This window comes from Amblyraja radiata, unplaced genomic scaffold (assembly GCF_010909765.2).
Source record: "Amblyraja radiata isolate CabotCenter1 unplaced genomic scaffold, sAmbRad1.1.pri S160, whole genome shotgun sequence".
Lineage (NCBI taxonomy): Eukaryota > Metazoa > Chordata > Chondrichthyes > Rajiformes > Rajidae > Amblyraja > Amblyraja radiata.
In genome coordinates this window covers 67,578-93,101 of record NW_022630146.1, presented here as the reverse complement: position 1 = coordinate 93,101, position 25,524 = coordinate 67,578, and the positions used below count along the sequence as shown (strand labels likewise).

Genomic DNA, 25,524 nt, shown 5'->3' with positions numbered 1-25,524 from the left:
ACTCTCGCCGGCTAAATAATCAGTAAAGCTTGTGTTGGTTGATCTAACTTGTGAGTTGTCTGTTTTAAGAAATGTACCTTAACAGTTCTGGACTCCCCCAACATGGGGAACATGTTTCCTGCATCTACCCTGTCCAATCCCTCACTAATTGTATACGATTCTATAAGATACCCGCTCATCCTTCTAATTCCAGTGAATACAAACCCAGTCGTCCCATTCTTTCAACATATGTCAGTCCCGCCATCTCAGGAATTAACCTTGTGAACCTACGCTGGGCTCCCTCAATAGCAAGAATATCCTTCCTTAAATTTGGAGACCAAAACTGCACACAATACTCCAGGTGTGGTGTCACCAGGGCCCTGTACAACTGCAGTAGGTCCACCTTGCTCCTAAACTCAATCCCTCTCTCTATGAAGGCCAACATGCCATTAGCTTATGATTTGAGTATAGGAGCAGGGAGGTTCTACTGCAGTTGTACAGGGTCTTGGTGAGACCACACCTGGAGTATTGTGTGCAGTTTTGGTCTCCAAATTTGAGGAAGGATATTCTTGCTATTGAGGGAGTACAGAGAAGGTTCAACAGACTGATTCCTGGGATGTCAGGACTTTCATATGAAGAAAGACTGGATAGACTCGGTTTGTACTCGCTAGAATTTACAAGATTGAGGGGGGATCTTATAGAAACTTACAAAATTCTTAAGGGGTTGGACAGGCTAGATGCAGGAAGATTGTTCCCGATGTTGGGGAAGTCCGGAACAAGGGGTCACAGTTTAAGGATAAGGGGGAAATCTTTTAGGACCGAGATGAGAAAAACATTTTTTTCCCCACACAGAGAGTGGTGAATCTGTGGAATTCTCTGCCACAGAAGGTAGTTGAGGCCACACAGTTCATTGGCTATATTTAAGAGGGAGTTAGATGTGGCCCTTGTGGCTAAAGGGATCAGGGGGTATGGAGAGAAGGCAGGTACAGGATACTGAGTTGGATGATCAGCCATGATCATATTGAATGGCGAATGGTGCAGGCTCGAAGGGGCCGAATGGCCTCTACTCCTGCACCTATTGTCTATGTTTCTAATCCAAACTATCTCTCCCCCTTCTCTCTGTCTCCTCCCCTCCCCTCTCCCCGCCACCGGCGCTACAGGTCTCTCCGTTGCTAACTGCATTTCGTTGTCTCTGTACCGTACACTGACAATGACAATTAAAGTTGAATCTGAAGTTGAATTGAATTGAATCTTTGGTCTCCATTGAAGTCAATGGGAGTGAAGCCTAGGGGGAGGTGGCCATCTTTGATCAAGGCACTTCTCCACTCCATTGAAGTCAATGAGAGTGAAGCCGGGGGGGGGGGGGGGGGCATCTTTGATCAAGGCACTTCATTGAAGTCAATGGGAGTGAAGCCCGAAAGGGGGGGTGGCCATCTTTGATCAAGGCACTTATTCACTCTAAGGAAATGGGAGGAGACAGTAACAGCTAAACTTCACCCACTCTAGCAGAAAATGCTGGAGCCTCATCCGCCGCCTAGGAGCTGCACAGAAACCCCCTACCCAAAGCCGACCTTCTGTCACACCCAACCAGGTTGCATCCCACCTACTGAATATAGCAAAAGCACCCCAAGACAAGTCCACCAGAAGAGCTGTCGCAACAGAGCTAAGGACGCTTCGACGAACACCTGGAAAGGAAAGAAACCCTGAGCCCTTCGAGGTGGCTGAACTGGAGAAGGTCCTGCAGGGCCTGAAATGTGGAAAGGCAGCAGGTTATGATAACATCTCTCCAGAGTTCATGAAACACCTGGGCCCCCGAGCTCTAACCTGGCTGACCCAACTCTACACTAGGGCCATACAGACTAACTCCATCCCAAAGATATGGCGGACAGCAAAAGTCATTGCTATACCAAAACCTGGCAAAGACGAAAAACTACCAGCAAGCTACCGCCCAATCTCTCTACTCTGCGTCCCACTCAAAATCTTAGAACGCCTTATACTACAACGTATATCTCCAGGAGTAGAAGAGATTCTCAGTGTGGATCAGGCAGGTTTCCGCAAGGACCGCAGCACAGGAGAACAAGTTCTGGCCCTAACCACCTCCATTGAAAACGGCTTCGAGAACAAACTGAAGACCGGGGCAGTGTTCCTTGATCTCACCGCAGCCTATGACACTGTGTGGCACAAAGGCCTCCACCTAAAACTCACCAAAGCACTCCCTGCCTGGGCATCAGAAACCATCAAATCTCTGCTCTCCAACCGCAGGTTCAGAGTTCACCTTGGACAGAACAAGAGTGCATGGAGAATACAGAAGAATGGGCTCCCGCAAGGGTCAGTTTTAGCCCCAACCTTGTTCAACCTTTACACAAATGACCTACCCACCACCAAATCCCGCAAATTCATCTATGCAGATGACATCTGTTTGGCCTTCCAAGCACCAGATTTTGGTACATTGGAACAGGTGCTCAATGAAGACCTTGCTAAACTGGACGAGTACTGCAAAACCTGGCGCCTAAAACCAAGCCCAGCAAAAACGGTCTCTAGTGTGTTCCACCTCCATAATGCAGAAGCCACAAGAGAACCAAACATCTATCTGAGCAGGACCAAACTGAAGTATGCCCCCACTCCAACCTACCTCGGAGTGACCCTTGACAGGACCCTATCCTTCAAGGAACATCTTAAAAGAACAGCAGCTAAGGTGAAGTCCAGAAACAATCTCCTCAGTAAGCTTGCTGGCTCAAAGTGGGGGGCAGCAGCCCCCACACTGTGCATTTCAGCACTAGCCCTTGCATTTTCTTCAGCCGAATATTGTGCCCCTGTTTGGTCCAGGTCATCCCACACACACCATGTGGATACCCAATTGAACTCAACAATGAGGATCATCACAGGAACAATCCGCTCAACACCACTCCCCTGGCTCCCTGTCCTATCCAACATAGCCCCTCCACACATCCGGCGAGTAGTCCTCACTCAAAGGATGCTCCAAAAGACAAAAAACTCCCCTCATCTGCCAATTCACATGGACATCTTCAACCCACCCACTGCTCGACTTCCATCTAGACGACCAATTTGGAAGAACCCACCACCAGCTGATTTCACTATCCAATCAGCTTGGAAAAGGGAATGGGAGTCCAAGGACGTCCCAAATAAACATCTGGTGTCAGACCCCACCCTACCGGTCCCTGGCACCAATCTCCCAAGGAAGCAGTGGACGACGCTGAATAGATTCAGGACTGGACATGGCCCCTGCTTGGCCAGCCTTCACAAATGGGGCAGCAGTCCAACCCCATGGTGTGCTTGTGGAGAGCAGCAAACAATGCAACACATCATTGAAGCATGCCCTCAACAAAGACTCAAAGGAGGACTTGTCACCCTTCATACAGCAGAACAAGAGGCAACTGCTTGGCTAAAGGACTTTGCATTCGCTAAATAAATAAATGGGAGTGAAGCCCAGAGTGAGGTGGCCATCTTTGATCAAGGCACTTCATTGAAGTCAGTGGGAGGGGAAGTCCAGGGCGGCGGCGGCCATCTTTGTTAAAGGCATTTCCCCATTGAAGGCAATGAGGGGGGATTGAGGCCCGGGGGGCGGCGGCGGCCATTTTTGCTACTGGCAGTTGTCTCCATTGGAGTAAATGGGAATGAATGCCAGGGGGGGCGGCCATCTTTGGTAAAGGCACGTCTTCCATTAAAGTCTATGAGGGCGGTCCGCGTCCATCTTTGATCAAGGCGGTCTTCTCCATTGAGGTCTATGTGAACGAATCCCAGTGTGTGGCGGCCATCTTTGATACTGGCAGTCATCTCCATTGAAGCCCGGGGAGATGCGGCGGCCATCTTTGATCAGGGCACTTCTTCCATTGAGGGGGAGGGAGGGGCCGTGCGCGGTGACGTTCTACCCTCCGCGCGATGACGTCTTGACCCAGACGCGGTGACGTTGTGGGCAGGGACGCGCTGACGCATGTGACGTGGCCCCGCCCCCTCCTCCCGCCGCCGCCATCTTGTCGCTTCTCTGCTGGAGTTGAGTCTTTCTCTCCTTTTCTCTCCTTTTTCTCTCTTTTTCATCCCCTTTTCCGCCCGGAAACGGCCCCGGGAACCAACCCCGCGCGGAACCCCAGGGGGCGGCGGGAGCGGGATCCGCAACTTCCGGCCGCCAATAACGCGGGAAACGGCGGATTTATCGCTAGTTAAGGCTGGTTAACCGCTAGTTAGCGGCTGGTTAGCGCTGACCACACGTGTTGGCCGTCGCTGACCAGTTTAGCCGCGATTTGGGGCCGTTCTGGGGGTTGAATCTCCCAATGTGGTCAAATGCAGCCAAATGTGGCTTTTATCGCCAGATATTGCTAGTTAGGGCTGGTTAACCGCTGGTTAGCAACTGGTTAACGATCACTAAACGTGTTAACCCTCCCTGGCCCGTTTAGCGGCGATTTGGGGCCGTTCTTGGGTTTAACCTCCCAATGTGGTCAAATGTGACTTTTATCGCTAGTTAAGGCGGGTTAACCACTGGTTAGTAGTTGGGTAACGGCTGGTTAACGCTCACCACACGTGTTGGCCGCCGCTGACCAGTTTATCAGCGATTTGGGGCAGTTCTGGGGTTGAATCTCCCAATGTAGTCAAATGTGGCTTTTATCGCCTAATATCGCTAGTTAGGGCTGGTTAACCGCTGGTTAGCGGCTGGTTACCGCTCACTATACGTGTTGGCCGTCGCTGACCCGTTTAGCAGCGATTTGGGGCCGGTTTGGTGCTAAAATGGTGAAAACACACACAAATGGGATTTATCGCTAGTTAAGGCGGGTTAACCGCTAGTTAGCAACTGGTTAGCGCTCACTGGATGTGCTGGCTGTCAGTGGGTGTTTATCAGCGATTTTGGGCCGTTATGGAAGTAGAATCTGCAAATGTGGCTTTAATAGAAACATAGACAATAGGTGCAGGAGTGGAGGTCATTCGGGTACGAGTTGGGCCGAAGGGCCTCTTTCCAATGCTGTATCACTTTATGACAAAGTGCTGGAGTAACTCAGCGGGTCAGGCAGCATCTGTGGAGAAGATAGACACAAAGTGCTGGAGTAACTCAGCGGGTCAGGCAGCATCTGTGGAGAAGATAGACACAAAGTGCTGGAGTAACTCAGCGGGTCAGGCAGCATCTGTGGAGAGTAGGAATGGGTGGCGTTTTGAGGCAGCAACTGTACCGCTGCTCCACTGTGCCGCGCAGAATTATATAACGGTTTCCTCCGCCATAAACACACTCAATATGTGCTAGTAATGTCCTGTTTGCCAGCATGTTGACCCTCTGTGTTCCCCTCCTGCAGGGTTTAGGAGCCGTTGCTGTGGACGGAGAGACGGGGATGTGAGCGGCCATTGAGGGCGGCCAGGGTGCCGGCGAGCCCCCCATCTGCTCGGTGTGCGGGCTGAGCTTCGAGGGTCTGAGCTTCGATGGAGGACCAGATGACGGGGCACAACAAGGAGAGGCGTTATGAGTGCGACGTGTGTGGCAAGGCCTGCCGGAGCCCGAGCGAGCTGGAGACCCACCGGCGGGTGCACACGGGAGAACGGCCCTTTGCCTGCTCGGACTGCAGCAAGAGTTTCAAGACGGCGAGTGACCTGGAGACCCACCGGCGGGTGCACACGGGCGAGAAGCCCCATGGCTGCTCCACCTGCGGCAAGAGCTTTGCCTTGTTGTCGGGGCTGCGGGCTCACGGGCCGGTGCACAGCAGTGAACGGCCCTTCACCTGCTCCGACTGCGGCAAAGGCTTCAAGTCGTCCAAGGAACTGAAGGTGCACGGGCACGTGCACACCAGCGAGCGCCCCTACACCTGTAGCGACTGCGGCAAGGGCTTCACCCAGTACAGCGGCCTGCAAAATCACCAGCGCACCCACACCGGCGAGCGCCCCTACACCTGCGCCCAGTGCGGCAAGGGCTTCACCACCTCCACCAGGCTGCTGATACACCAGCGCACCCACACCGGCGAGCGCCCCTACACCTGCGCCCAGTGCGGCAAGGGCTTCACCCAGTCCAGCAGCCTGCTGGTTCACCAGCGCAGCATCCACACCGGCGAGCGCCCCTACACCTGCGCCCAGTGCGGCAAGGGCTTCACCAACTCCACCAGGCTGCTGATACACCAGCGCATTCACACCGGTGAACGCCCATACACCTGCGCCCAGTGCGGCAAGGGCTTCACCCAGTCCAACAGCCTGCTGGTTCACCAGCGCAGCACCCACACCGGCGAGCGCCCCTTCACCTGTGCCCAGTGCGGCAAGGGCTTCACCAACTCCAGCAGCCTGCTGGTTCACCAGCGCAGCACCCACACCGGCGAGCGCCCCTACACCTGCGCCCAGTGCGGCAAGGGCTTCACCAACTCCACCACGCTGCTGATACACCAGCGCATCCACACCGGCGAGCGCCCCTACACCTGCGCCCAGTGCGGCAAGGGCTTCACCCAGTCCTCCAACCTGCAGAATCACCAGCGCACCCACACTGGCGAGCACCCTTACACCTGTGCCCAGTGCGGCAAGGGCTTCACCAACTCCGGCCACCTGCTGGTTCACCAGCTCACCCACACCGGCGAGCGCCCCTTCACCTGCGCCCAGTGCGGCAAGGGCTTCACCCGCTCCAGCCACCTGCAGAGGCACCAGCTCACCCACATCGGTGAGCGCCCCTACACCTGCGCCCAGTGCAACAAGGGCTTCACCAACTCTGGCGCCCTGCTGGTTCACCAGCGCACCCACACCGGTGAGCGCCCCTACACCTGCACCCAGTGCAACAAGGGCTTCACCAACTCTGGCGCCCTGCTGGTTCACCAGCGCACCCACACCGGCGAGCGCCCCTACACCTGCGCCCAGTGCGGCAAGGGCTTCACCACCTCCACCAGGCTGCTGATACACCAGCGCATCCACACCGGTGAGCGCCCATACACCTGTGCCCAGTGCGGCAAGGGCTTCACCCAGTCCAACAGCCTGGTGGTTCACCAGCGCAGCACCCACACCGGCGAGCGCCCATTCACCTGTGCCCAGTGCGGCAAGGGCTTCACCAACTCCGGCCACCTGCAGAGGCACCAGCTCACCCACATCGGTGAGCGCCCCTACACCTGCGCCCAGTGCAACAAGGGCTTCACCAACTCTGGCGCCCTGCTGGTTCACCAGCGGACCCACACCGGCGAGCCCCCCTACACCTGCGCCCAGTGCGGCAAGGGCTTCACCCAGTACGGCACCCTGCAGAAGCACCAGCTCACCCACACCGGCGAGCACCCCTACACCTGCGCCCAGTGCGGCAAGGGCTTCACCTGCTGCACCACGCTGCTGGTGCACCAGCGCACACACACCGGCGAACGCCCCTACACCTGTGCCCAGTGCGGCAAGGGCTTCACCCAGTCTACTCACCTACTGCTTCACCAGCGCACCCACACCGGCGAGCGCCCCTACACCTGCGCCCAGTGCGGCAAGGGCTTCACCCAGTCCTCCATCCTGCTGAAGCACCAGCGCACCCACACCGGCGAGCGCCCCTACACCTGCGCCCAGTGCGGCAAGGGCTTCACCCAGTCTACTCACCTGCTGGTTCACCAGCGCACCCACACCGGCGAGCGCCCCTACACCTGCGCCCAGTGCAACAAGGGCTTCACCCAGTCCAGCAGCCTGCAGAAGCACCAGCGCACACACACCGGCGAACGCCCTTACACCTGCGCCCAGTGCGGCAAGGGCTTCACCAATTCCAGCAGCCTGCAGAAGCACCAGCGCACCCACACCGGCGAGCGCCCCTACACCTGCGCCCAGTGCGGCAAGGGCTTCACCAAGCCCAGCAACCTGCAGAATCACCAGCGCACACACACCGGTGAGCGCCCCTACACCTGCGCCCAGTGCGGCAAGGGCTTCACCCAGTCCGCCAACCTGCTGCTTCACCAGCGCACCCACACCGGTGAGCACCCCTACACCTGCGCCCAGTGCGGCAAGGGCTTCACCCGCTCCAGCAGCCTGCAGAGGCACCAACACACCCACACCGGCTAGCGCCCCTACACCTGTGCCTAGTGCGGCAAGGGCTTCATCTGCTCCACCAGGCTGCTGTCCCACCAGCGGGTTCACACCGGTGACAGTCCCGTCCCCAGCCCGGTGTGTGGAGAGAGCTCTGCCATGGACTCCCACGCCCTGTCTCACCAACACGTGCACACCAGTGGCCAGCCCTACGACTGCCCGTACTGCGGTGAGGTGTTTGACAGCTCGCGGGGGTTACGGCATCACCGGCGGGCCCACATCGGCGAGCAGCTGATCCCACTGTGACAAGAGAGCACGGGGGCTGCGGGAGCACCAGCGGATACACACCGGAGAGAGACCCTTAGTGTGCGCTGAGTGTGGCATGGGTTTCACTCGCATGTCCAGCCTGTGGCAGCAGTATCGTACCCACAGCGGTGAGCGTCCCTTCCCCGGCCTGTCCTGTGGTAAGGGCTACACCCGCCTTGACCACCTGCTGGAGCACCGGCGAGTCCACACCGGCCAGCGCCCCTTCACCTGCCCGCTCTGTGGCAAGGCCTTTGCCCGCTCCTCCAGCCTGCTGGCACACCGCCACGTGGATAGATAGGCGCTGTTTACGTAAACACAAAATACTGGAAGGAATGGGTAACATTTCTGGTCGAGACCCTCCTCAGTCTCGACCCGAAATGTCAGTCAGTCCTTCTGTCCAGAGATGCTGCCTGTCCCGCTGAGTTACTCCAGCGTTTTGTGTCCATTTTTTGTAAACCAGCATCTGCAGTTCCTCGTTTTTAAACCATTCTGGTTAACTATGCAATACTGCAAATGCTACCTGAACAATGTCCCTTAGAGCTACACATATACATTCCTCTCTCCTTATCTCACATCCTTTTATCTCCTTATTTTCCCTCGCCTCTGTCACTTACTTCACGTTTCCAAAATAGTAACAAAAGATGTTGTGTGCCTTTGTTCATTAGAGTGATGGCCCAGGAGGGTTAAGTGTGTGTTGCGTACTTGAATTTGTATCCCCTTCCACTCTCGCAGGCTAAATAATCAGTAAAGCTTGTGTTGGTTGATCTAACTTATTGTGAGTTGTCTGTTTTAAGAAATGTACCTTAACAGTTCTGGACTCCCCCAACATGGGAACATGTTTCCTGCATCTACCCTGTCCAATCCCTCACTAATTGTATACGATTCTATAAGATACCCGCTCATCCTTCTGAATTCCAGTGAATACAAACCCAGTCGTCCCATTCTTTCAACATATGTCAGTCCTGCCATCATCTCAGGAATTAACCTGGTGAACCTACGCTGGGCTCCCTCAATAGCAAGAATATCCTTCCTCAAATTTGGAGACCAAAACTGCACACAATACTCCAGGTGTGGTGTCACCAGGGCCCTGTACAACTGCAGTAGGTCCACCTTGCACCTACACTCAATCCCTCTCTCTATGAAGGCCAACATGCCATTAGCTTATGATTTGAGTCTAGGAGCAGGGAGGTTCTACTGCAGTTGTACAGGGTCTTGGTGAGACCACACCTGGAGTATTGCGTACAGTTTTGGTCTCCTAATCTGAGGAAAGACATTCTTGCCATAGAGGGAGTACAGAGAAGGTTCACCAGACTGATTCCTGGGATGTCAGGACTTTCATATGAAGAAAGACTGGATAGATTCGGCTTGTACTCGCTAGAATTTAGAAGATTGAGGGGGATCTTCTAGAAACGTACACAATTCTTAAGGGGTTGGACAGGCTAGATGCAGGAAGATTATTCCCGATGTTGGGGAAGTCCAGACCAAGGGGTCACAGTTTAAGGATAAGGGGGAAATCTTTTAGGACCGAGATGAGATTTTTTTTTTCACACAGAATGCGGTGAATCTGTGGAATTCTCTGCCATAGAAGGTAGTTGAGGCCAGTTCATTGGCTATATTTAAGAGGGAGTTGGATGTGGCCTTTGTGGCTAAAGGGATCAGGCAGTATGGAGAGAAGGCAGGTACAGGATACTGAGTTGGATGATCAGCCATGATCATATTGAATGGCGAATGGTGCAGGCTCGAAGGGCCGAATGGAGAGAAGACAGGTACAGGAAAGGGAGGTTTCACGGCAGTCGGGTCACGACCCATGACCCATACTGTTGCTACGCTACTCTAAGTGGAGTACAAGCGATGAACTGCAGGTAGGCACTGACCATTGTTTCCAGCGTAGCGGGCCCGTTAAATCCCGCTGAAATTGTCAATGTTTGCGCTGTAAATAATGATGGAAATCGGGATAAGCGTGTGAGACATTTAGCCTACATCACAATTCCAAAAGTGAGGAGAAATGACGGTAGATAGAAGCGAGAGCTGAAGGGACAACAACAGCCAGAGTGCTTGGCGGACATTGGCCGTTTGCTCACGGCATTTCATCAACAGTAAGGCATTATTTGTGTTTTTTCTTGATTCCTTTGGCATCTAAAAAGTTTCAGAAGTGATAAATCTGGCTGTCATTATTTTAAACCGCCCATGGTTCCCAAGTGGGTTTTTACATACAAAATGAAAACGCATCTGAAGAAAAATATACAGCCAGATTTATCAATTTTTAGATACCAAAGGAATCAAGAAAAAACACAAATAATGCCTTCCTTGATGAAATGCAGTGAGCAAAGGCGATAATACCCAATATTTTCAATGTTTACCAAGCACTTTAGCTGCTGTAGTCCCTTCAGTTCTCGCTTCTCTATACCTTCATTTCGCTTCACGTTTGGAATTCTAAAGTTGGGTCCGATGTCTCTCACTCTTACCCCGACTCCCACAATTTTTTTTCAGCGCAAAAATCCAACATTTTGGCGGTTTTTAACAGTTAGGAAAGTACGAGTTTCTTGCATTAATAACATATAGCGGAAGTGACGGATGCCCTCCAGATGTATTGAGCGGCTCCATGCGTCGAGCCCTATAATAATAATACATTTTATTTATGGGCGCCTTTCAAGAGTCTCAAGGACACCTTACAAAAATGTAGCAGGTAGAGGAAAAACATGTAAGGGGAATGAAATAAATAGTAGAAACATGACTAGTACACAAAGTAAAGACAGAATTCAATTCAAAACACAATATGAGGCAATTCAAGCACAGATGAAAAGGGAGGGGGACGTGGGGCTAAGGATAGACAGAGGTGAAGAGATGGGTCTTGAGGCGGGACTGGAAGATGGTGAGGGACACGGAATTGCGGATCAGTTGGGGGAGGGAGTCCCAGAGCCTGGGAGCTGCCCTGGAGAAGGCTCTGTCCCCAAAACTGCGGAGGTTGGACTTGTGGATGGAGAGGAGACCGGCTGATGTGGATCTGAGGGACCGTGAGGGTTAGTAGGGGGAGAGGAGGTCAGGGGGGGGGGGGGGCAAAGGGTGGAGGGCTTTGTAGGTGAGGATCAGGATTTTGTAGGTGATCCGGTGGGAGATGGGAAGCCAGTGAAGTTGTTTGAGGACTGGAGTGATGCGATGCCAGGATTTGGTGTGGGTGATGAGTCGGGCGGCTGCGTTCTGGACCAGTTGGAGTCGGTTGATGTAGGTGGAGCTGATGCCAAGGAGAAGTGAGTTGCAATAGTCCAGTTGGGAGGAGATGAAGGCATGGATGAGTCTTTCAGCAGCGGGCGGTGTGAGAGAGGGTCTGATTTTGGCGATGTTGCGGAGATGAAAGATGGAGGTTTTAATGACATGGCGGATGTGAGGCTCAAGGGAGAGGGTGGAATCAAAGATCACGCCAAGGTTGCGGGCCTGGGGAGATGGGGAGACAGTGGTGCCGTCGATGGTGAGAGGGGTTATTGATTTTGCTGAGTGTGGATTTGGAGCCTATAAGGAGGAATTCTGTCTTATCGCTGTTGAGTTTGAGGAAGTTATGTTGCATCCAGGTTTTTATAGCTGACAAACAGGAGTTGATATGGGAGAGGGGGGGGGGGGATTTGGTGCCGAGGTAGATCTGGGTGTCATCGGCGTAACAGTGGAAGTCCAGGTTGAAGTGGCGGAGTATCTGACCAAGGGGGAGGATGTAGATGATGAAGAGGAGGGGGCCGAGTACGGAGCCTTGAATGGCGGTGCAGGCTCGAAGGGCCGAATGGCCTCTACTCCTGCACCTATTTTCTATGTTTCTATGTATGGCTGCAGGCAACGACATTTCGTTCAGACCGAAAGGTCTGAATGACAAATAAAGGATCTAATCTAATCTAAATTCTGCACTGACAGAAGAACCTCCTTGCTCCTATACTCAAATCCTTTTGCCATGATAGGTAGACGAGTGATAGATTGTGGAAACAGGGCCTTTAAAAATAAGCGGTGGGTTGCTTCAAGTTCCAAGCTTCAATGTAATTGTCACTTAATCAATTAAGGTTCGATGAAATGAACGGATGAATAAGTTTATTAGTGTGTTCACATACAAGGAATCTGCCTCATTGCTCCGCTCGCCAGCAAAAGGATTTGAGTCTAGGAGCAGGGAGGTTCTACTGCAGTTGTACAGGGTCTTGGTGAGACCACACCTGGAGTATTGCGTACAGTTTTGGTCTCCTAATCTGAGGAAGGACATTCTTGCCATGGAGGGAGTACAGAGAAGGTTCACCAGACTGATTTCTGGGATGTCAGGACTTTCATATGAAGAAAGACTGGATAGACTCGGCTTGTACTCGCTAGAATTTAGAAGATTGAGGGGGGATCTTATAGAAACGTACACAATTCGTAAGGGGTTGGACAGGCTAGATGCAGGAAGATTGTTCCCGATGTTGGGGAAGTCCAGAACAAGGAGGTCACAGTTTAAGGATAAGGGGGAAATCTTTTAGGACCGAGATGAGATTTTTTTTTTTTCACACAGAGAGTGGTGAATCTGTGGAATTCTCTGCCACAGAAGGTAGTTGAGGCCACAGTTCATTGGCTATATTTAAGAGGGAGTTAGATGTGGCCCTTGTGGCTAAAGGGATCAGGGGGTATGGAGAGAAGGCAGGTACAGGATACTGAGTTGGATGATCAGCCATGATCATATTGAATGGCGGTGCAGGCTCGAAGGGCCGAATGGAGAGAAGACAGGTACAGGATAGGGAGGTTTCACGGCAGTCGTGTCACGACCCATGACCCGTACTGTTGCCACCCTACTCCAAGTGGAGTACAAGCGATGAACTGCAGGTAGGCACTGACCATTGTTTCCAGCGTAGCGGGCCCGTTAAAACCCGCTGAAATTGTCAATGTTTGCGCTGTAAATAATGATGGAAATCGGGATAAGCGTGTGAGACATTTAGCCTACATCACAATTCCAAAAGTGAGGAGAAATGACGGTAGATAGAAGCGAGAGCTGAAGGGACAACAACAGCCAGAGTGCTTGGCGGACATTGGCCGTTTGCTCACTGCATTTCATCAACAGTAAGGCATTATTTGGTTTTTTTCTTGATTCCTTTGGCATCTAAAAAGTTTCAGAAGTGATAAATCTGGCTGTCATTTTTTTAAACCGCCCATGGTTCCCAAGTGGGTTTTTACATACAAAATGAAAACGCATCTGAAGAAAAATATACAGCCAGATTTATCAATTTTTAGATACCAAAGGAATCAAGAAAAAACACAAATAATGCCTTCCTTGATGAAATGCAGTGAGCAAAGGCGATAATACCCAATATTTTCAATGTTTACCAAGCACTTTAGCTGCTGTAGTCCCTTCAGTTCTCGCTTCTCTATACCTTCATTTCGCTTCACGTTTGGAATTCTAAAGTTGGGTCCGATGTCTCTCACTCTTACCCCGACTCCCACAATTTTTTTCAGCGCAAAAATCCAACATTTTGGCGGTTTTTAACAGGTAGGAAAGTACGAGTTTCTTGCATTAATAACATATAGCGGAAGTGACGGATGCCCTCCAGATGTAATGAGCGGCTCCATGCGTCGAGCCCTATAATAATAATGCATTTTATTTATGGGCGCCTTTCAAGAGTCTCAAGGACACCTTACAAAAATGTAGCAGGTAGAGGAAAAACATGTAAGGGGAATGAAATAAATAGTAGAAACATGACTAGTACACAAAGTAAAGACAGAATTCAATTCAAAACACAATATGAGGCAATTCAAGCACAGATGAAAAGGGAGGGGGACGTGGGGCTAAGGATAGGCAGAGGTGAAGAGATGGGTCTTGAGGCGGGACTGGAAGATGGTGAGGGACACGGAATTGCGGATCAGTTGGGGGAGGGAGTCCCAGAGCCTGGGAGCTGCCCTGGAGAAGGCTCTGTCCCCAAAACTGCGGAGGTTGGACTTGTGGATGGAGAGGAGACCGGCTGATGTGGATCTGAGGGACCGTGAGGGTTGGTAGGGGGAGAGGAGGTCAGGGGGGAGGGCCAGATGGTGGAGGGCTTTGTAGGTGAGGACCAGGATTTTGTAGGTGATCCGGTGGGAGATGGGAAGCCAGTGAAGTTGTTTGAGGACTGGAGTGATGTGATGCCAGGATTTGGTGTGGGTGATGAGTCGGGCGGCTGCGTTCTGGACCAGTTGGAGTCGGTTGATGTAGGTGGAGCTGATGCCAAGGAGAAGTGAGTTGCAATAGTCCAGTTGGGAGGAGATGAAGGCATGGATGAGTCTTTCAGCAGCGGGCGGTGTGAGAGAGGGTCTGATTTTGGCGATGTTGCGGAGATGAAAGATGGAGGTTTTAATGACATGGCGGATGTGAGGCTCAAGGGAGAGGGTGGAATCAAAGATCACGCCAAGGTTGCGGGCCTGGGGAGATGGGGAGACAGTGGTGCCGTCGATGGTGAGAGGGGTTATTGATTTTGCTGAGTGTGGATTTGGAGCCTATAAGGAGGAAATCTGTCTTATCGCTGTTGAGTTTGAGGAAGTTATGTTGCATCCAGGTTTTTATAGCTGACAAACAGGAGTTGATATGGGAGAGGGGGGGGGGGGATTTGGTGCCGAGGTAGATCTGGGTGTCATCGGCGTAACAGTGGAAGTCCAGGTTGAAGTGGCGGAGTATCTGACCAAGGGGGAGGATGTAGATGATGAAGAGGAGGGGGCCGAGTACTGAGCCTTGAATGGCGGTGCAGGCTCGAAGGGCCGAATGGCCTCTACTCCTGCACCTATTTTCTATGTTTCTATGTATGGCTGCAGGCAACGACATTTCGTTCAGACCGAAAGGTCTGAATGACAAATAAAGGATCTAATCTAATCTAAATTCTGCACTGACAGAAGAACCTCCTTGCTCCTATACTCAAATCCTTTTGCTATGATAGGTAGACGAGTGATAGTTTGTGGAAACATGGCCTTTAGAAATAAGCGGTGGGTTGCTTCAAGTTCCAAGCTTCAATGTAATTGTCACTTAATCAATTAAGGTTCGATGAAATGAACGGATGAATAAGTTTATTAGTGTGTTCACATACAAGGAATCTGCCTCATTGCTCCGCTCGCCAGCAAAAGGATTTAAGTATAGGAGCAGGGAGGTTCTACTGCAGTTGTACAGGGTCTTGGTGAGACCACACCTGGAGTATTGCGTACAGTTTTGGTCTCCTAATCTGAGGAAGGAGATTCTTGCCATAGGAGGGAGTACAGAGAAGGTTCACCAGACTGATTTCTGGGATGTCAGGACTTTCATATGAAGAAAGACTGGATAGACTCGGCTTGTACTCGCTAGAATTTAGAAGATTGAGGGGGGATCTTATAGAAACGTACACAATTCTTAAGGGGTTGGACAGGCTAGATGCAGGAAGATTATTCCCGATGTTGGGGAAGTCCAGAACAAGGAGGTCACAGTTTAAGGATAAGGGGGAAATCTTTTAGGACCGAGATGAGATTTTTTTTTTTCACACAGAGAGTGGTGAATCTGTGGAATTCTCTGCCACAGAAGGTAGTTGAGGCCACAGTTCATTGGCTATATTTAAGAGGGAGTTAGATGTGGCCCTTGTGGCTAAAGGGATCAGGGGGTATGGAGAGAAGGCAGGTACAGGATACTGAGTTGGATGATCAGCCATGATCATATTGAATGGCGGTGCAGGCTCGAAGGGCCGAATGGAGAGAAGACAGGTACAGGATAGGGAGGTTTCACGGCAGTCGTGTCACGACCCATGACCCGTACTGTTGCTACGCTACTCCAAGTGGAGTACACGCGATGAACTGCAGGTAGGCACTGACCATTGTTTCCAGGGTAGCGGGCCCGTTAAAACCCGCTGAAATTGTCAATGTTTGCGCTGTAAATAATTATGGAAATCGGGATAAGCGTGTGAGACATTTAGCCTACATCACAATTCCAAAAGTGAGGAGAAATGACGGTAGATAGAAGCGAGAGCTGAAGGGACAACAACAGCCAGAGTGCTTGGCGGACATTGGCCGTTTGCTCACTGCATTTCATCAACAGTAAGGCATTATTTGTGTTTTTTCTTGATTCCTTTGGCATCTAAAAAGTTTCAGAAGTGATAAATCTGGCTGTCATTTTTTTAAACCGCCCATGGTTCCCAAGTGGGTTTTTACATACAAAATGAAAACGCATCTGAAGAAAAATATACAGCCAGATTTATCAATTTTTAGATACCAAAGGAATCAAGAAAAAACACAAATAATGCCTTCCTTGATGAAATGCAGTGAGCAAAGGCGATAATACCCAATATTTTCAATGTTTACCAAGCACTTTAGCTGCTGTAGTACCTTCAGTTCTCGCTTCTCTATACCTTCATTTCGCTTCACGTTTGGAATTCTAAAGTTGGGTCCGATGTCTCTCACTCTTACCCCGACTCCCACAATTTTTTTTCAGCGCAAAAATCCAACATTTTGGCGGTTTTTAACAGGTAGGAAAGTACGAGTTTCTTGCATTAATAACATATAGCGGAAGTGACGGATGCCCTCCAGATGTATTGAGCGGCTCCATGCGTCGAGCCCTATAATAATAATACATTTTATTTATGGGCGCCTTTCAAGAGTCTCAAGGACACCTTACAAAAATGTAGCAGGTAGAGGAAAAACATGTAAGGGGAATGAAATAAATAGTAGAAACATGACTAGTACACAAAGTAAAGACAGAATTCAATTCAAAACACAATATGAGGCAATTCAAGCACAGATGAAAAGGGAGGGGGACGTGGGGCTAAGGATAGACAGAGGTGAAGAGATGGGTCTTGAGGCGGGACTGGAAGATGGTGAGGGACACGGAATTGCGGATCAGTTGGGGGAGGGAGTCCCAGAGCCTGGGAGCTGCCCTGGAGAAGGCTCTGTCCCCAAAACTGCGGAGGTTGGACTTGTGGATGGAGAGGAGACCGGCTGATGTGGATCTGAGGGACCGTGAGGGTTGGTAGGGGGAGAGGAGGTCAGGGGGGGGGGGGGCAAATGGTGGAGGGCTTTGTAGGTGAGGATCAGGATTTTGTAGGTGATCCGGTGGGAGATGGGAAGCCAGTGAAGTTGTTTGAGGACTGGAGTGATGCGATGCCAGGATTTGGTGTGGGTGATGAGTCGGGCGACTGCGTTCTGGACCAGTTGGAGTCGGTTGATGTAGGTGGAGCTGATGCCAAGGAGAAGTGAGTTGCAATAGTCCAGTTGGGAGGAGATGAAGGCATGGATGAGTCTTTCAGCAGCGGGCGGTGTGAGAGAGGGTCTGATTTTGGCGATGTTGCGGAGATGAAAGATGGAGGTTTTAATGACATGGCGGATGTGAGGCTCAAGGGAGAGGGTGGAATCAAAGATCACGCCAAGGTTGCGGGCCTGGGGAGATGGGGAGACAGTGGTGCCGTCGATGGTGAGAGGGGTTATTGATTTTGCTGAGTGTGGATTTGGAGCCTATAAGGAGGAATTCTGTCTTATCGCTGTTGAGTTTGAGGAAGTTATGTTGCATCCAGGTTTTTATAGCTGACAAACAGGAGTTGATATGGGAGAGGGGGGGGGGGGGATTTGGTGCCGAGGTAGATCTGGGTGTCATCGGCGTAACAGTGGAAGTCCAGGTTGAAGTGGCGGAGTATCTGACCAAGGGGGAGGATGTAGATGATGAAGAGGAGGGGGCCGAGTACGGAGCCTTGAATGGCGGTGCAGGCTCGAAGGGCCGAATGGCCTCTACTCCTGCACCTATTTTCTATGTTTCTATGTATGGCTGCAGGCAACGACATTTCGTTCAGACCGAAAGGTCTGAATGACAAATAAAGGATCTAATCTAATCTAAATTCTGCACTGACAGAAGAACCTCCTTGCTCCTATACTCAAATCCTTTTGCTATGATAGGTAGACGAGTGATAGATTGTGGAAACATGGCCTTTAAAAATAAGCGGTGGGTTGCTTCAAGTTCCAAGCTTCAATGTAATTGTCACTTAATCAATTAAGGTTCGATGAAATGAACGGATTAATAAGTTTATTAGTGTGTTCACATACAAGGAATCTGCCTCATTGCTCCGCTCGCCAGCAAAAGGATTTAAGTATAGGAGCAGGGAGGTTCTACTGCAGTTGTACAGGGTCTTGGTGAGACCACACCTGGAGTATTGCGTACAGTTTTGGTCTCCTAATCTGAGGAAGGAGATTCTTGCCATGGAGGGAGTACAGAGAAGGTTCACCAGACTGATTTCTGGGATGTCAGGACTTTCATATGAAGAAAGACTGGATAGACTCGGCTTGTACTCGCTAGAATTTAGAAGATTGAGGGGGGATCTTATAGAAACGTACACAATTCTTAAGGGGTTGGACAGGCTAGATGCAGGAAGATTGTTCCCGATGTTGGGGAAGTCCAGAACAAGGGGTCACAGTTTAAGGATAAGGGGGAAATCTTTTAGGACCGAGATGAGATTTTTTTTTTTCACACAGAGAGTGGTGAATCTGTGGAATTCTCTGCCACAGAAGGTAGTTGAGGCCACAGTTCATTGGCTATATTTAAGAGGGAGTTAGATGTGGCCCTTGTGGCTAAAGGGATCAGGGGGTATGGAGAGAAGGCAGGTACAGGATACTGAGTTGGATGATCAGCCATGATCATATTGAATGGCGGTGCAGGCTCGAAGGGCCGAATGGAGAGAAGACAGGTACAGGATAGGGAGGTTTCACGGCAGTCGTGTCATGACCCGTACTGTTGCCACCCTACTCCAAGTGGAGTACAAGCGATGAACTGCAGGTAGGCACTGACCATTGTGTCCAGCGTAGCGGGCCCGTTAAAACCCGCTGAAATTGTCAATGTTTGCGCTGTAAATAATGATGGAAATCGGGATAAGCGTGTGAGACATTTAGCCCACATCACAATTCCAAAAGTGAGGAGAAATGACGGTAGATAGAAGCGAGAGCTGAAGGGACAACAACAGCCAGAGTGCTTGGCGAACATTGGCCGTTTGCTCACTGCATTTCATCAACAGTAAGGCATTATTTGTGTTTTTTCTTGATTCCTTTGGCATCTAAAAAGTTTCAGAAGTGATAAATCTGGCTGTCATTTTTTTAAACCGCCCATGGTTCCCAAGTGGGTTTTTACATACAAAATGAAAACGCATCTGAAGAAAAATATACAGCCAGATTTATCAATTTTTAGATACCAAAGGAATCAAGAAAAAACACAAATAATGCCTTCCTTGATGAAATGCAGTGAGCAAAGGCGATAATGCCCAATATTTTCAATGTTTACCAAGCACTTTAGCTGCTGTAGTCCCTTCAGTTCTCGCTTCTCTATACCTTCATTTCGCTTCACGTTTGGAATTCTAAAGTTGGGTCCGATGTCTCTCACTCTTACCCCGACTCCCACAATTTTTTTTCAGCGCAAAAATCCAACATTTTGGCGGTTTTTAACAGGTAGGAAAGTACGAGTTTCTTGCATTAATAACATATAGCGGAAGTGACGGATGCCCTCCAGATGTATTGAGCGGCTCCATGCGTCGAGCCCTATAATAATAATACATTTTATTTATGGGCGCCTTTCAAGAGTCTCAAGGACACCTTACAAAAATTTAGCAGGTAGAGGAAAAACATGTAAGGGGAATGAAATAAATAGTAGAAACATGACTAGTACACAAAGTAAAGACAGAATTCAATTCAAAACACAATATGAGGCAATTCAAGCACAGATGAAAAGGGAGGGGGACGTGGGGCTAAGGATAGGCAGAGGTGAAGAGATGGGTCTTGAGGCGGGACTGGAAGATGGTGAGGGACCCGGAATTGCGGATCAGTTGGGGGAGGGAGTCCCAGAGCCTGGGAGCTGCCCTGGAGAAGGCTCTGTCCCCAAAACTGCGGAGGTTGGACTTGTGGATGGAGAGGAGACCGGCTGATGTGGATCTGAGGGACCGTGAGGGTTGGTAGGGGGAGAGGAGGTCAGGGGGGGGGGGGGGCAGATGGGGGAGGGCTTTGTAGGTGAGGACCAGGATTTTGTAGGTGATCCGGTGGGAGATGGGAAGCCAGTGAAGTTGTTTGAGGACTGGAGTGATGTGATGCCAGGATTTGGTGTGGGTGATGAGCCCTATGAACCAGTGACCTTACGTGCAACCCCCCTATAACTCTGGCACTGGCTCAGGCCACTTAAATCAGCTGCCCTGGACATTTTATGACTGTTTTTACTTGTATTTTAATGTTGCTGTTCTAACCTGCATTTTTAAAAATCTATTCGTACTGTTTTATCAGGAACTGGATTGTTTTTTTTAGCGTTTTTATTTTATGCGTGAAATGTTTTAAGTGTTTACTAGACCAAGTGCAGACCCGTTGGGTCTGTTTCCCCACAGGGGGGGGGGGGCTGTGGCATCACACTCACATTAACCACCCCCCAAACACACAGGTGGGGGGAGGGGGGGGTGAGAAGAGGGGAGAGGAGGAGGAGGAGGAAATGGGACAGATTTGGGAGGGAAAGGAGAGCGGGGTAGGGGGTGAGAGAGGGGGATGGGGAGAGAGATGTGGGGGATGGGGAGGGAGGGAGGGAGGGGGAGAGGGGGGTGGGGAGAGAGGGCAAAGAGTGGGGAGGGAGAGTGGAGGGGGAAGGGAGGAGAGAAGTGGAAGAGTGGGGAGGGAGGAGTAGGGGAAGTGGTGGAAGAGGGACACGGGTAGGGGGAAGGGAGTGGGGGAGAGAGGAAAGGGGGTGGGGTAGAGAGGGAATGGGGGTGGGGGAGAGAGGGATGGGTGGTAGAGGGAGAGGGGTGAGGAGAGGGAAAGGAGTGCAGGAGTAGACCATTTGGCCCTTCGTGCAGGAGTAGACCATTTGGCCCTTCGAGCCTGCACCGCCATTCAATATGATCATGGCTGATCATCCAACTCAGTATCCTGTAGCTGCCTTCTCTCCATACACCCTGATCCCTTTAGCCACAAGGGCCACATCTAACTCCCTCTTAAATATAGCCAATGAACTGTGGCCTCAACTACCTTCTGTGGCAGAGAATTCCAGAGATTCACTGCTCTCTGTGTGGGAAAAATGTTTTCCTCATCTCGGTCCTAAAAGATTTCCCCCTTATCCTTAAACTGTGACCCCTTGTTGCGGACTTCCCCAACATTGGGAACAATCTTCCTGCATCTAGCCTGTCCAACCCCTTAAGAATTTTGTAAGTTTCTATAAGATCCCCCCTCAATCTTCTAAATTCTAGCGAGTACAAGCCGAGTCTATCCAGTCTTTCTTCATATGAAAGTCCTGACATCCCAGGAATCAGTCTGGTGAACCTTCTCTGTACTCCCTCTATGGCAAGAATGTATTTCCTCAGATTAGGAGACCAAAACTGTACGCAATACTCCAGGTGTGGTCTCACCAAGACCCTGTACAACTGCAGTAGAACCTCCCTGCTCCTAGACTCAAATCATAAGCTAATGGCATGTTGGCCTTCATAGAGAGAGGGCTTGAGTTTAGATGCAAGGTGGACCTACTGCAGTTGTACAGGGCCCCGGTGACACCAGACCTGGAGTATTGTGTGCAGTTTTGGTCTCCAAATTTGAGGAAGGATATTCTTGCTATTGAGGGAGCCCAGCGTAGGTTCACCAGGTTAATTCCTGAGATGATGGCAGGACTGACATATGTTGAAAGAATGGGACGACTGGGTTTGTATTCACTGGAATTCAGAAGGATGAGCGGGTATCTTATAGAATCGTATACAATTAGTGAGGGATTGGACAGGGTAGATGCAGGAAACATGTTCCCCATGTTGGGGGAGTCCAGAACTGTTAAGGTACATTATTATCTAAATGGTGGCCGACTAGGAAAAGGGGAGATGCAGCGAGACCTGGGTGTCATGGTACACCAGTCATTGAAAGTGGGCATGCAGGTGCAGCAGGCAGTGAAGAAAGCGAATGGTATGTTAGCTTTCATAGCAAAAGGATTTGAGTATAGGAGCAGGGAGGTTCTACTGCAGTTGTACAGGGTCTTGGTGAGACCACACCTGGAGTATTGCGTACAGTTTTGGTCTCCAAATCTGAGGAAGGACATTATTGCCATAGAGGGAGTGCAGAGAAGGTTCACCAGACTGATTCCTGGGATGTCAGGACTGTCTTATGAAGAAAGACTGGATAGACTTGGTTTATACTCTCTAGAATTTAGGAGATTGAGAGGGGATCTTATAGAAACTTACAAAATTCTTAAGGGGTTGGACAGGCTAGATGCAGGAAGATTGCTCCCGATGTTGGGGAAGTCCAGGACAAGGGGTCACAGCTTAAGGATAAGGGGGAAATCCTTTAGGACCGAGATGAGAAGAACTTTTTTCACACAGAGAGTGGTGAATCTCTGGAACTCCCTGCCACAGAGGGTAGTCAAGGCCAGTTCATTGGCTATATTTAAGAGGGAGTTAGATGTGGACCTTGTGGCTAAGGGGATCAGAGGGTATGGAGAGAAGGCAGGTACGGGATACTGAGTTGGATGATCAGCCATGATCATATTGAATGGCGGTGCAGGCTCGAAGGGCCGAATGGCCTACTCCTGCACCTAATTTCTATGTTTCTATTTCTTAAAACAGACAACTCACAATAAGTTAGATCAACCAACACAGGTTTTACTGATTATTTAGCCGGCGAGAGTGGCAGGGGATACAAATTCAAGTATGTAACACACACTTAACCCTCCTAAGGATGTGAGATAAGGAGAGAGGAATGTATATGTGCAGCTTTAAGGGACATTGTTCAGGTAGCATTTGGAGTATTGCATATAACCATATAACCATATAACAATTACAGCACGGAAACAGGCCATCTCGACCCCTCTAGTCCGTGCCGAACACATAATCTCCCCTAGTCCCATATACCTGCGCTCAGACCATAACCCTCCATTCCTTTCCCATCCATATAACTATCCAATTTATTTTTAAACAGAATGGTTTAAAAACGAGGAACTGCAGATGCTGGTTTACAGAAAATGGGCACAAAACGCTGGAGTAACTCAGCGGGACAGGCAGCATCTCTGGACAGAATGACTGATTGATATTTCGGGTCGAGACTGAGGAGGGTCTCGACCAGAAACGTTACCCATTCCTTCCCGTATTTTGTGTTTACCTAAACAGCGCCTATCTATCCACGTGGCGGTGTGCCAGCAGGCTGGAGGAGCGGGCAAAGGCCTTGCCACAGAGCGGGCAGGTGAAGGGGCGCTGGCCGGTGTGGATTCGCCGGTGCTCCAGCAGGTGGTCAAGGCGGGTGTAGCCCTTACCACAGGACAGGCCGGGGAAGGGACGCTCACCGCTGTGGGTACGATATTGCTGCCACAGGCTGGACATGCGAGTGAAACCCTTGCCACACTCAGCGCACTCAAAGGGTCTCTCTCCGGTGTGTACCCGCTGGTGCTCCCGCCGCCCCCGTGCTCTCTTGTCACAGTGGGAGCAGCTGCTCGCCGACGTGGGCCCGCTGGTGATGCCGCAACCCCCGCGAGCTGTCAAACGACTCACCACAGTACGGGCAGTCGTAGGGCGGGACACTGGTGTGCACGTGCTGGTGACACATGGAGTGGGAGTCCATGGCAGAGTGCTCTCCACACACCGGGCTGGGGACGGGACTGACACCGGTGTGAACCCGCTGGTGGGACAGCAGCCTGGTGGAGCAGATGAAGCCCTTGCCGCCCTGGGCGCAGGTGTAGGGGCGTTCGCCGGTGTGGGTGCGCTGGTGCACCAGCAGCGTGGCGGAGATGGTGAAGCCCTTTCCACACTGGGCGCAGGTGAAGGGGCGTTCGCCAGTGTGGGTGAGCTGGTGCCTCTGCAGGCTGCCATACTGGGTGAAGCCCTTGCCGCACTGGGCGCAGGTGTAGGGGCGCTCGCCGGTGTGGGTGCGCTGGTGCCTCTGCAGGGAGCCAGAGTTGGTGAAGCCCTTGCCGCACTGGGCGCAGGTGTAGGGGCGCTCACCGGTGTGGGTGCGCTGGTGACTCTGCAGGGAGCCAGAGTTGGTGAAGCCCTTGCCGCACTGGGCGCAGGTGTAGGGGCGCTCGCCAGTGTGGGAGCGCTGGTGATTCAGCAGCCTGGTGGAGGTGGGGAAGCCCTTGCCGCATTGAGCGCAGGTGTAGGGGTGCTTGCCGGTGTGGGTGCTTTGGTGCCTATACAGGTTGGAGGACTGGGTGAAGCCCTTGCCACACTGGGCGCAGGTGTAGGGGCGTTCGCCGGTGTGGATGCGCTGGTGCACCAGCAGCGTGGTGGAGAGGGTGAAGCCCTTTCCACACTGGGCGCAGGTGAAGAGGCGTTCGCCAGTGTGGGTGAGCTGGTGCTTCTGCAGGCTGCCATACTGGGCGAAGCCCTTGCCGCACTGGGCGCAGATGTAGGGGCGCTCACCGGTGTGGGTGCGCTGGTGCCTCTGCAGGGAGCCAGAGTTGGTGAAGCCCTTGCCGCACTGGGCGCAGGTGTAGGGGCGCTCGCCAGTGTGGGTGCGCTGGTGCTCCAGCAGGTTGGAGGACTGGGTGAAGCCCTTGCCGCACTGGGCGCAGGTGTAGGGGCGCTCGCCGGTGTGGGTGAGCTGGTGAACCAGCAGGTTGGTGGAGGTGGTGAAGCCCTTGCCGCACTGGGCGCAGGTGTAGGGGCGCTCGCCGGTGTGGGTGCGCTGGTGATTCTGAAGGCCGCTGTACTGGGTGAAGCCCTTGCCGCAGTCGCTACAGGTGTAGGGGCGCTCGCTGGTGTGCACGTGCCTGTGCACCTTCAGTTCCCTGGACGACTTGAAGCCTTTGCCGCAGTCGGAGCAGGTGAAGGGCCGCTCACTGCTGTGCACCCGCTGGTGCACCCACAGCCCCGACAAGAAGGCAAAGCTCTTGCCGCAGGTGGAGCAGACATGGGGCTTCTCGCCCGTGTGCAACTGCCGGTGCTGCCGTAGCCTACACAACAAGGCAAAGTTCTTGCCACATGTGGAGCAGCCATAGGGCTTCTCGCCCGTGTGCAACCGCCGGTGGGTCTCCAGGACATCCGCCGTCTTGAAACTCTTGCCGCAGTCCGAGCAGTCGAAGGGCCGTTCTCCCGTGTGCACCCGCCGGTGGGCCTCCAGCTCCCTCGGGCTCCGGCAGGCCTTGCCACACACGTCACACTCATAACGCTTCTCCTTGTTGTGCCCCGTCATCTGGTCCTCCATCGAAGCTCAGACCCTCGAAGCTCAGCCCGCACACCGAGCAGATGGGGGGCTCACCGGCACCCTGGCCGTCCTCAATGGCCGCTCACGTCCCCGTCTCTCCGTCCACAGCAACGGCTCCTATACCCTGCAGGAGGGGAACACAGAGGGTCAACATGCTGGCAAACAGGACATTACTAGCACATATTGAGTGTGTTTATG

General features: G+C 51.8%; 2 protein-coding genes and 1 long non-coding RNA gene across 3 annotated transcripts; 1 reads left to right on the top strand and 2 right to left on the bottom strand.

Annotated features, from left to right (window-relative positions):
* The first annotated feature begins 5,400 nt into the window (after window positions 1-5,400).
* Window positions 5,401-8,340, top strand: LOC116969361 (oocyte zinc finger protein XlCOF6-like). Its single transcript, XM_033016224.1, has 3 exons — window positions 5,401-6,507; window positions 6,649-6,927; window positions 7,183-8,340. The coding sequence occupies exons 1-3, from the start codon at window positions 5,401-5,403 to the stop codon at window positions 7,963-7,965; spliced, it is 2,169 nt and encodes a 722-aa protein (XP_032872115.1). The 3' UTR covers window positions 7,966-8,340.
* Window positions 6,676-7,952, bottom strand: LOC116969364. The gene is made up of 3 exons (XR_004410740.1): window positions 7,893-7,952; window positions 6,969-7,052; window positions 6,676-6,713 (listed from the first exon to the last, which is right to left on the bottom strand). It is a non-coding gene; the product is annotated as an uncharacterized LOC116969364 (long non-coding RNA).
* Window positions 8,185-25,206, bottom strand: LOC116969357 (zinc finger protein 135-like; the record flags this gene model as incomplete). The annotated part of the gene is made up of 3 exons (XM_033016220.1): window positions 8,185-8,229; window positions 23,701-24,873; window positions 25,033-25,206. Coding segments are annotated over 3 exons (1,392 nt in total), but the record flags the coding sequence as incomplete, so codon positions are not given.
* Between the last annotated feature and the right edge of the window lie 318 nt (window positions 25,207-25,524).